Genomic DNA, 12,261 nt, shown 5'->3' on the forward strand with positions numbered 1-12,261 from the left:
GCCAAATTGTTCCAGAACAAATCGTGTTTAGACGGGCAATTGCGCTGGGGCAACATGTTCCAACCCGTGTGCCCATGCAAGTCAGCTATAGACAGCTCTCTGATCATTTCAGGCTCATACTTTAACAAATGCAGCAGTCACAAGATTAACCTGGGACTCCAACCAAGAGTACACATTCAGAGCTATTAACTTTTTAAACAAACAATCCAACCATGCACACCTGAGCAACAGGAAACATGTCAGTCATGTGTTGCAATATTTCTGATTACTTGAGTGGAGGATCTGGACGTTACCAAAATGACAAGTGCCATGTTTTAAGATAGTTTAACAGATCTAGATATCAGGAAATGAAAGCCAAAATTCTGATCCATCTTCTCATTCATTTAAGTGCAAACCCAAAATAAAAAGCCAACAGCTTTGCTGGTCCAATACTTTTGGAGGGGACTGTATCTTTCAGGGTCTCGTCTCGTCGTCTTCTGCTGCTGCTTTATCCGGGACCGGGTTGCGGAGGCAGCAGTCTAAGCATGGAAGCCCAAACTTCCCTCTCCCCAGACACCTCGGTCAGCTCTTCGGGAAGAACACCGAGGCGTTCCCAGGCCAGCCGAGAGACATAGTTCCTGGGTCTTCCCCGGGGCCTCCTCCCGGGGGGACATGCCTGGAACACCTCCCCAGGGAGGCGTCCAGGAGGCATCCGAAAAAGATGCCCGAGCCACCTCAGCTGGTTCCTCTCGATGTGGAGGAGCAGCGGCTCTACTCCGAGCTCCTCCCGAGTGACTGTGCTTCTCACCCTATCTCTAAGGGAGCGCCCAGCTACCCTGCGAAGGAAACTCATTTCGGCCGCTTGTATCCACGATCTTGTTCTTTCGGTCATTACCCAAAGCTCATGACCATAGGGTCTTTCAGGGTTCGGAACATTTTTAAAAGAAGGCCTCTTACTATTTACAACCGGCTGTACTGCATTTATAAAATGAATAATATTAAAGAATATAAATTACATATGGCACATCCAGTGACTATGGCGAGCGATATGATCATAATATAATACGGTGACCAGGAAACCAGAATTTCCTCTGTTATGTGCAATCTCCAGAGCAAATCCATTTCAAAAATATTCTAGTAGTTTCGCTGATCCAATAATTGAATCATTTTGTACTATCGCTTCAGTGTTATGACATATGTCATCTTTGAAATGTCAAACTTCTTCAGTTAACATGATGTACTGTAAATCCATAAATTGGCTTGGACAGATATCACACGGTCAAGTTATCATAGCGTTTATATGCAAATGAAGTGAGTCTCTGAAAGCATTAACAGCTGCTCAAGGTGAACGCAAACAAAGAGTGAGGTCAGATCAGGGTTTGTTTATATATCAAGTGCAAAACAAATGCCGTTACAGGAATTAAATGTACGGAGTGGTCTGTAAAATAATCGATCGCTGATGATAGAACGTTTACTATATTTACGAATTGACAGGAGGCAAAGTTGAGGATGTTAAGGTTTGCGATGGGAGGTTGGACAGGATAAGGAACGAGCAGATCAGAAGGACAGCACATGTGGAGAGTTTGGGAATTAAGCTAAGAGAGATGAGACTGAGATGGTATGGGCACATCCTGAGAAGAGATGCAGAGCATGTGGGAAGGAGAATGTTGAGGATGGAGCTGCCAGGCAAACGAAAACGAGGGAGGCCAAAGAGGAGATACATGGATGTGGTGAGAGAGGACATGAAAGTGGCAGGTGTGGTAGAGAAGGATGCGGAAAACAGGGAGCAATGGAGACGAAAGATCTGCTGTGGTGACCCCTAATTGGGAGCAGCCAAAAGAAGACGATGACTATATTTATGAATTGCATGTGTGCTGTATTGTTCAAGTTATTCATGATTATACATAACCGATATGATTTTGCTATTAAAATGTTCCCAGATATGAATTACAGAAATAAAAATAAAAAAACCACACACGGGGTTGCAAAAGTTGGTATGCAGTAAGGATCATACGCGAACAAGAGCAGCAGGACGATTTATACTTTTAGCAGGATAGGGTGCCACTGCACTTCGCACTCAATGTGCGTGCGCTCCTTAAAGAATTTCCCAACAGGTGGATCGGACGTCGGGGAGCCGTTGACTGGCCACCACGTTCGCCGGATCTCACCCCATGGACTTCTTTTTCTGGGGATGTGTAAAAGATGGGGTTTTCGCACACAAGCCACATTCTGTTGATGCCATGATTCAGTTCATACGGGAGGCTTGGCAGGAAATTGATGCTGATAAAGACCTTTGTGTCAGAGCGTGCATGGATTAGGGATGGCGAAAACTAAAAAAAAATCTTGACCGACCACCGAGCCTCATTAGCCGGTTAAAGTCGGTTAACCTACGAGTTTAAACAGGGATGCAAACGGCGCGCCTTTTTCACGGCTCGTGCAGATCTGATTTTTTTTTTTTGGGGGGGGGGGGGGGGGGCATTGGAGTGTCTGAATAATTTCATCAGAGTAAATTCTGTATTAAAATTACTACATAAGCAAATGCCGTTACAGTCCATGATTCAGCCGTGAAAAGGTCAGCATCTGCGTCTTTAGTTTGTGTGGAGAGATATGATCTTCAATAACATGCATTGTTGGCTACAGACCGAAACATACTTTCAGAATGCACTGGCCAAGGCAGGACTAAACTCCATGTGCCTTCTAATAATAATAATAATAATAATAATAATAATAATAATAATAAAAAGAATAGTAATTTGTAAGCTAAAAAGCCTGTGTCTACACAGACATGACTGAATGGGCGTTTCTGATTTGTCAGCTGTCTTTAACTGGGGCGGGACATGACTGAATGGGTGTTTTTGATTTGTCAGCTGTCATCCTTACACGGCATGGCCCAAGCGTTTACAACACAGAATTCCAGGTTCTCTGCTCCAAAACGATTGATTTTTTTTTTTTTTCACCGACAACCAAAAAAAAATTAACTGGTTGACGTTGATTCGGTCAAACGGTCATCGGTTAACATCCCTAGCATGGATGTCCACACTCGACTAGTGGAGTGTGTGAATGCCGGGGGCAAACAGTTTGAACATTTGAGGGCTTAATAATGTTTGTATAATCAATAAAATAGCGTTTGTGCGAATGTTTTGTTTTTCATTACTGTATACCTACTTTTGCAGCCCCCTGTATATAGACAGAGAATGAAAAAAAGCATAGTGTGTGAGAGAACAAACTCTTCTGCAAGTCTGATGTAAACAAACCGGTTACAAATCATACAGAATGTGGGTGGAGGATCTGGACGTTACCAGAATGACAAGTCCCTGTCAGGATAAGTACTGTGTATTATCTTCACAGGTCTTGTTTTCTTTTTTCAAAATCACTTTCCTTGTTCTTTCAGCCAACCTAAATGACTTAACTTTGGTCACTCTGGAAGAAGGATATTTGTTTGTTGTAATTTTAACTGTAGGTCTTATTAATTTGAGCGTGCTTGAGTTGCATGCGTTTCTTTATTCTGTATGATCATTTCCAGGCGAATTAGCAGTTGAATCTAGTAACACAGTACAAGCCGACATGCTCCTTTCTCACATTTCGCTTTTTATGACCTCATGTCTACCTATCCATCCAAGCTTAACCAGAACTGTTAGAATGCATGACAGTAAGTGTACCAAGTGCGTTTAAAAAGGCACAATAGGATGGGACAAGCTCTGTGCTTGTAATTCAATGTAACAATGCAGAACATTTAGATCAGATCTATTCAGCTTCATTACTACAAAGATAAAAATCCTGCATGACATCTGCGTCAAACTAGAACGGTTTAACAAAAGGCTAATGCTTGGAGTTCAATAACATAAGAGAAGTTATTACAGATATGATCCAGAAAATGTTTTTCCATTTACACTTGTGCAAACATTAGCGAAGAAACACTATTCTGTTGTAGCTACAGGCATCATCTTTCCTTTAAAGTGCCATTCCACCATTGGATGTATTCTTTGGCATAAAATACAATATATTTTATGACAACATGACTAGACAGAGAAATCTTTTAGCTTCAAAATGATATATCGAACATAATTTTTTGACAACGACAAGTATATTAATTTTGCGACCAAAGTCACCTACCCTTTTAATTTCCGCGCGGTAGTGAAACGTGATGTCATCGGCAGGTTCCCCTTCTTGTGTACCACGTGTCGGTCTATTGTTAGACCAGGAAACCCCCAAAGTGAGAGAGTCATTTCTCCTCGTATATGGGGGCCAAAAAAATTGCGAAAAATTTTGAGTTAATCTTTCAGTTAGCTAGATTTATTGGTATTATTTTTATCGCGTTCTATCCGCCATTGCTGATATGCGTCACGTCACGTGGTACACAAGAAGGGGAACCTGCCGATGACATCACGCGCAGAAATTAAAAGGGTAGGTGACTTTGGCCGCAAAATTAATATACTTGTTGTTGTCAAAAAATTGTTTATCATTTTGAAGCTAAAAGATTTCTCTGTCTAGTGATACCATTTATATATGTTGTCAAAATATATTGTATTTTATGCCAAAGAATACATCCAATGGTGGAATGGCACTTTAAGTTAAGTTTCGACAGATGTGTTGAACCGAGCTAATGTTAGCTGAACAATTTGAAAATTAAAAAAAGAGTGATTAACAGACATGTGAGAAAGCAGCTAGGGATTACTTCCAGCTACTGGCCACGTGAGACCATGTCCATGTGTGTACTCACTGTTGACTGACGTGTGAAATCTCCCGTTCGGTCTCTCTCTGCAGGTCTATTAATCTGAGGTGACTCTGGGTGATGAGACTCCACAAACTCCCAGCACTGTCACTGATCTTCTCTGGAAAAACCTGCCAGAAAAAGAGTCATTAGGATACACAATCCATCAGCTTAAGTATTCAAAAGACTCAAATATACCTTTGAAATGTCAGGTCAGAAATGCAAAGCTGTGCTCATATAATAATCTAGTAAAACACACAGTATATGCTCAGGTGATCAGTTTCATAGAACTGAATTACAAGATCCTGATTCACAACCACATGCATCAGGTGTTTGTCGATCCCAAGAACCCAAGCAGAAGGCACAGATTTAAAATTTAAAAGGCTTTTAAAAAAAAGAAACACAATATAATGAGTAATATATTACGTGGGCAATTTTGGCGACAATGGTGTTCCAGCCTACAGATGGAAGTGACAGGCGGCTACAGGCCACGTCAATCTGCACAATCTGCAATCTGTTTCATGTTTTAGCGTTGCTTTAACAAGTGCAAGTGGATTTAAGCAGTTTTTATTGCTCAGATTTGTATACGCAACCAAAACCCCAAGGTCTCTACTAATGCAACAACATCGTGATAACGTTATTTCAAACTGAGAATATCCCTGCAGTAGCTGTTGTATTTGCATTAAATTAAAATCTGTCTGAATATCCTGATCACACAGCATTTGCTTTGTTTATATAAAATGTTGTGATGCCTTATATTTTCATCAAATGCTAATAGTTGATCGTCATTAACAACTTAACCTTGACATTACTTTGATTGGTACAATCCATTATGAATTATTTAAATGAATAAAACCTCCATTTAAAACAAAAACATGACTATAGTGCGAATAATTCAGCCACTCACTAGAATACTTGTGCTTTCAACAAAAGTTTTGTTAAATGCAACAGGAATGTGAAAAGGTCCTAATGACTTCCCATAATCCTAAAAAGCAAACTTGGATGCAAAGTATTGCTCAGATTAAATATGTTACTCAGGTTGTTTGTCCTGAGATCTTGTCATGATGAAGGAAATCCAATCCGTCAATGCTGAGAAGAAGAGCTGCGAGATGTAACGTCCTATTCTGAGCATGTAATTCAGTTTTGTTTGGAAGATGCAAACGAGAATCTTCTTGGCAGTTGAAGTTAATGAAAAGAGAACGTTTTGCTAAATGCAACCGGCCACTTTGCAAACAGGAATACATTTTCACACTCTTATCATGAATTCCTGGCAAATGAAGCTAACGACGGCTCAAGAAAACAACCAACATGCTTTTCCAGCACGGTAAAAGCTGCCACGGAAGACGGCAAGAACAACAGATCTGTTTTGGGAATGAGTTTGAGTGATTCATCATGTGAAAAGGCCTGGAACGGTTTGGGAGAAAGAAAGACAAATGTACGGCCAAATTGCCCTGTGGCTAAATCTACAAGCTGCAGTCTGGATCTGCATCCGACAAAACAAGTGATGGTGAGATAAATGACTAGTCATGTCCACTTAATGCTAAACATGACTTTTTCTGAAATAAATGCTTAGATTTCTGTTCTTATGTTTTTGGCCACACAAAGTACGTACTACATCACTTCTTGCCGGCAAAATACCAGATAGAACCATCTACAGCTTTCCTTTTGGCAGTGTTGATATTTCCTGGAGTGCAACTCATAGAATTTGAAAACTTTAGATGAGGGACGGCATTAAGGTTCGAATTCAGCCCACTAAATGAATTTAAATTCTGTGTCCTAATTTAAAAATCGTCTTGTGGGCTATAACTGAATTGAACAACTCGAAAAAGGACCCACATTCGGACATTACATTATGGGGCATAAATGAGTAGAGCCATAAACTCTAAGCATGCGTGTGGCCTAATGGTTAAAGAATCAGCTTTGGGACCAAAATGTCGCCGGTTCGATTCCCTGGACTAGCAGGAATGGCTGAAGTGTCCTTGAGCAAGACACCCAACCCCTAATGCTTGGTTCACACATTGGCGTTTCAGCCTTGCGTGTGTACGGCGTATTAAGATACGAGACAGTAAGAAAGGAACGTTACAGCATCACCAGCTTACATACAGTAGCTAGTACTCTAGGATGCAGAACACGATCTCCTTGTACGCCAGGGTGCAGTGTATTTTTAAGTCCGCACTTAAATCGTAGCAACTTTGATACGTCATGCGTACGCTGTAAAAAAGAAAGCCAGTGACACCGCAGGAACGTTGCTCGAACACCTATTAACCAGTCCGAACGCTTTAGTTGACATGTGTCTGATGAAGGTGGTGCCAGGGCTGGCTGGGTGGATGCAGCTGATGTCTTCCCTCTTCCCTTGCCCCGTTAGGTCCTGATTTCTTCGCTGGCATGATGCTTTCTTGACTGTGACGAATGACAAAACGCAGCACGAGGCCCCTTTTTATACCCGTGAATACCGCAGGTATGCAGCAGCAACGTCACACGTAAGAACAAAACGCCACGCCACTGAAACAGTTACGCTGAAGCAACGCATCATACGCCTCAGTACGCCATAACTTTACATCCCTTGAACCCCATACACGCCGTGTACATCACAGGACTTTAATTTTGGACAAAACACGCCTCATTTCTTGCCGTTTGACCCACACAGCACTTACATGGCAAGATACGAGACAGTGTACAAGATACGAGTACAAGATACGAGTAGCCCAACTGCTCCAAGTACGTTGTACATCGTTCGGGATAAGAGCATCTGCTAAATGCTTGTAATGTATCATAAGCATGCGAATAATTTATCAGTCCAAGCTGTGGAAAACATCCAGGTTGCCAATACAAAATGTGGAAACGTTCAAGGGAGGTGAATACTTATGCAAACCACTGTATGGTTAAAACCATAATCTGGTAAATGTTGTTTTCTTGGAAGATCCTGAATCATCTTGGTTTGTAGGTGAGGCCCGTTCAGTTCGTTTATGCATGCTGAACGTACGTTTCAGATAAATGCCGGTATGTTTAAGAGGAGTTGTTGATACGTTATTTGTCTACTCCACTGTAACGTGACCAGTTACCCAAAACGAGTTTTACACCACTTTGTTAGACATCTTGAATGTAATTTTGTGCTGAGCTCAAAGTGGAAAGATTTTAAACTCCGTGTGGAAGCCACTTGGTGCACCGATTACTGCATTCATTCACATAGCAGGTGGCTACTTTGGTTAACAGAGGCTTGGACTTGTAGTGACAGCCACTGATGTGCAAAATATTCTTTTTAGATGCTCTATTAAAGATCAATACTAAAAAAGACGATATACTGATACACAACATTAAGTATTGAACTGAATAGAGAAAAAAAAAAAAAAAAAGCAGCACGTGATTTTTCTAAATAGAAAGAAAAACCCCTATCATCTAGTAGAGCCTGAAGAATGAAAATGATTGACTAACAGTTTGGAGATTCCCCAGCAGGGACATGGGTGTGACTCCCTTAGGGGGTTATGGGAAACAGGAGGTTTAAACGTCCAGACATTTAAACCCCCACTGCAAAATTACTTCTAGGGAGAGACACATTACACAACAAACCATGGAAAGAAAGAAAAAAAAAAAAAACCACAGTAAGGAATGCAGACTAAGCAAACACAGGAAGTATTGTGGAGGAGTTGGTGTTTTTAAAAGCAGGATTTCCCCGACTCGTCCTAATCCTGAACAAGTTAAAACATTAATAAAAAAAATGAAATGGAGTAAACGTACTGCATTTCAAGTAATTCCAAAACGAAACCATGACATCAAACTGAAATACGAAAATAACTGATAGAAAGGAGACTGTTCCTTCATGTTCGGTTGTGTAATACAACTTGCGCGTCACCCTATAAGAACAAAATTACCCAAAGAAAACGTCAAGGGTAAACGTATCATTACTAGTTACTGTCAGGATCAATATTTCCTGGTCATAAGAACATTACAGCAAGTCTCCCCACACTCAGGAAGAGGAAAGGAAAAAAAAATAGCTGGAAAAAGATGGAAAGATGAAACACCACAGACAAAACAGACAGGATAGTTACGTTATCTAGCATTTCTACTGCCATTTACTTACAAACTCAAAGGCAGAGCTGCAGGCGCTCATGGTGCAGTAAAGACCGAGTCTGGGGGAGTTTGAGGTTAACGACAGTGTTTAGTATTCTGTCCTGTTGCTGTGGGTGAAAATGTGCCCTCCTTCACAAGTCAACCCTCTGTGTGTGTGTGTGTGTGTGTGTGTGTGTGCGCGCTTGATTGATCATTCTCTATTCACCCCCCCGGGAGAGTTAAAAAGACTAGGGAGACAAGATTAAAAGTTAGTGTTTAAAGTGTGTGTAAGAGACTGTGTGCGTGTGTGTACTCTCAAGTGAGAGGAGCTTTCGACTATATTTACCGTATTTACGTAAGGAACAAATAATATGAATATCGAATTTCACTGCCGGAGAGTCTTCCTCAGGAAAGTCATTAATGCCATTATAATGAGCAGCCTAATTAATGATGACCAACAAAAGGTTTTGACTTTGACCATTCAGACTAAGCAACTCACTCACTCTCCAGAGTACCCACCAAAACAGCACTGTTTACTACAGCAATGCTGTAACGTCAAACCCTCTCGTTCCCACACAAACTTCCCCAAACATGGAAGTGGTCATAAAATCACGGGTGGGCAGAGATTTTATGGGAAAGTTCGCGTTCATGTCCAAAATCTGCTCTTCATGGAGCCAAGGGCCGATTTATTCTTGCAACTACATCGAGACACATTTGTGTCGTGACACAGAGTGTGGCTTTATGGCGAAGTGTGGCACACTGATGAGCTGATGTGTACGGATCTGAAGTCCAAACAGCACCTCAAGTGCATCTATCAAATCAAATGAGGACGGAAGGTGCGTCTGGTTGTGCATCTGGAAACCTAATGAGAACTTGGTGCTGTTAAAAGTTTGAGTAATACCGCTAATATAACACTTTGATTTCTGACGAATGAGAACGAAGTATTGATGTGTCGCAAACTGAAAGACAAAGAGGTGATCAGAGTTCCAGCTACTTTCATTCTCATACACTGGGTACTAAATTCAACTCGCATGTAACTAAGCTGAAAATGTTTCAGTTCATATTACTTAGCTAGCTAAAGAGTTTTTCTGTGAAGAACGTTGGAAACCTGATCTGATTGACTTTAAAACCTAATCGCACCGGATCACTTGCATACAAACCAGAAGCGCATACTATCAATCCGCTCCGTCACTCTGTAGTGAAATGCGAGATTTTAATTTAGCATTTCACTTCCTCTTGTCCAAGTATCATTCATGTCACATGCAAGTATGAAGATGGACATGCATGCAACCACCCACATACGTTCAGAAACACACAGATGGTGAAACCAGACCTAATCAAAACTCTATAACTGAAAACCTTCTGTTTTGCTCTTTAAATGATATTTCGTAACACATTAACAGACCATAAGTACTACTAATCTACACAAGCAGGTATAGAGGTCTATATGAGCATATCAGCCCAAGCCAATCAAACGAACTCGAACTGCCCTATCAGTGATGCAATAGATGGCTCAAGTGTATGCGCACACATCCTTCATGCCTTGCCCTGAAATGAGTCCAAGTCTAAAAGTCGAAAACATGCTGTTTGGAAGTGTAAACAGACGCTTTGTACCAAAGAGGAGTCAATAAAAGCCTGAGGAAAAACTTGTCTGCTAATCGGCGATGCAGTGAAACATACGAGATGGCACTCTAGAGAAAAGCAACACACTCCACTAAAGCCAAAAGCTGACAAAGGAACACTAAAAATAAGACTTTTAACCGTAGGTTACAGATAATTGAGCCAACTTTAAACCTTATTTCATAACACATACAGTATATTTGTGTGTTTGTTGCGTGCTAACATTTTGCCAACTACTGTACTACTTCTTTCGGCTGTTCCCATTAGGGGTTGCCACAGCAGATAATCATGGCCTGCAGATTTGATTTGGCACTTTTTTTTTTTTTTTTAACACACCAGATACCTTTCCTGACGCAACCTTCCTGAATCTATCTGTGCTTGGGACCAGCACCAAGTATGCACCGTATTGCTTGTGCAATCCCAGCGGCTGGGTATTTTCCCTTATCTGCACGTCTTTGAACTATGGGGGGAAACCGGAGCACCCGGAGGAAACCCACACAGACACGGGGAGAACATGCAAACTCTACTCATGCCCCTTTTCCACCAAAGCAGTTCCAGGGCTGGTTCGGGGCCAGTGCTTAGTTTGGAACCGGGTTTTCTGTTTCCACTGACAAAGAACTGGCTCTGGGGCCAGAAAAACCGGTTCCAGGCTAGCACCAACTCTCTGCTGGGCCAGAGGAAAGAACTGCTTATGTCAGCGGGGGGGGCGGAGTTGTTAAGACCAACAACAATAACAAGACCGCAAAAGATCGCCATTTTTAAGCGACGAGAAGCTGCAGCTGTACAAAATGCGAAGTCATCCATTATTATTATTATTATTATTGTTGTTGCTGCTTCCATGTTGTTTTTGCTTCGATATTCGCGCCAAGGTTTATGCAAACATAGCGACATAATGACGTATACAGCGACGTAATGACGTAGCTCCGCGAGCTATGGAAAAGCAAACTGGTTCTCAGCTGGCTCGCAAGTTGAACGAGTTGTGAACCAGCACCAGCACTGGCCCCGAACCAGCCCTGGAACTGATTTGGTGGAAATGGGGTAACAGAAAGGACCCTGTTGGCCATGAGGTTCGAATTCTGGAACCTTCTTGCTGTGAGGAGACAGTGCTAGAGACAGTGCTAACCACTACACCGTCCATGGCGCTAACATTTTGCCAACAATTTGATTGAAATAGCTTATAATTTAAGTTTAAAAAAAAAAAAAAAAAACACCCACCCCACCCATGAACTGGAAATGAATTCAAGCGTTTGAGCTAGAGCCAAAACCAATCTCAAAAGCCTCCTAACATCTAAGTGTGCAGACATGCCAAGGAGTGATATCATCTAGATCATCCAAAACACCATGTACAGCATTTTCACTCTAACTGAAACTTTGCTCGGGAGTATGATCTTGAAATAACGTCTTAGCATAAAGGTAAAGCCGGCAGAATTAGCAATTACACATGCCAGGTGACGTCTTACCTGATCTGGTCCATCGTATATATTCCACAGTGAAGTAAGAAATGAACAGATCAACAGAGAAGAGAAGAGAAGTGCAGGAGAGAAGGAGGAGATGGAGGCTGGGGACAAACAACTCGTTTTTCCAGTCACAATGCTTGTGTAAACATATGAGAGCATTATTATGCACAAGGTGTCAAAGTAACCGTCAAGTTTTAAAGATACTGAAAGCAAATTCATTAAACTAACCTGAACACACCAGAATGCATAAAATGCGAAAATGACAAAAAGTACTATATGAATAAAATAAACTGAAAACACTAAATCCTGAGAGCTATTCTCCTTGAAAATATACCTGTACTGCAATAAAAGTTAAGTAACTCCTCATGCAACTGGATGACTCATTTGTATCTCTTGGCATGCGAGTGAAAAGGATTGGGGGGGGGGACGGGACCCAAAACAGGTGTG

At 41.5% G+C, this 12,261-nt stretch overlaps 1 protein-coding gene across 3 annotated transcripts in view; it reads right to left on the reverse strand.

Moving 5' to 3' along the window:
- LOC132895233 (cingulin-like protein 1) overlaps positions 1 to 11,988 on the reverse strand; it is a 33,654-nt gene extending 21,666 nt beyond the window's left edge. For 2 of the 3 annotated variants that reach the window (XM_060935584.1, XM_060935582.1), the window contains exons 1-2: positions 11,818 to 11,988; positions 4,700 to 4,821 (exon numbers count right to left, since the gene is read on the reverse strand). In XM_060935584.1, coding sequence (XP_060791567.1) covers positions 4,700 to 4,821; positions 11,818 to 11,973 — 278 coding nt within the window. In that variant the 5' untranslated portion in view covers positions 11,974 to 11,988. Of the gene's footprint in view, positions 1 to 4,699; positions 4,822 to 8,768; positions 8,814 to 11,817 lie in introns of those variants that run through there. The other variant, XM_060935583.1, reaches the window with a different exon arrangement.
- Positions 11,989 to 12,261: the final 273 nt, after the last annotated feature.

Source organism: Neoarius graeffei, chromosome 12, assembly GCF_027579695.1.
Source record: "Neoarius graeffei isolate fNeoGra1 chromosome 12, fNeoGra1.pri, whole genome shotgun sequence".
NCBI lineage: Eukaryota > Metazoa > Chordata > Actinopteri > Siluriformes > Ariidae > Neoarius > Neoarius graeffei.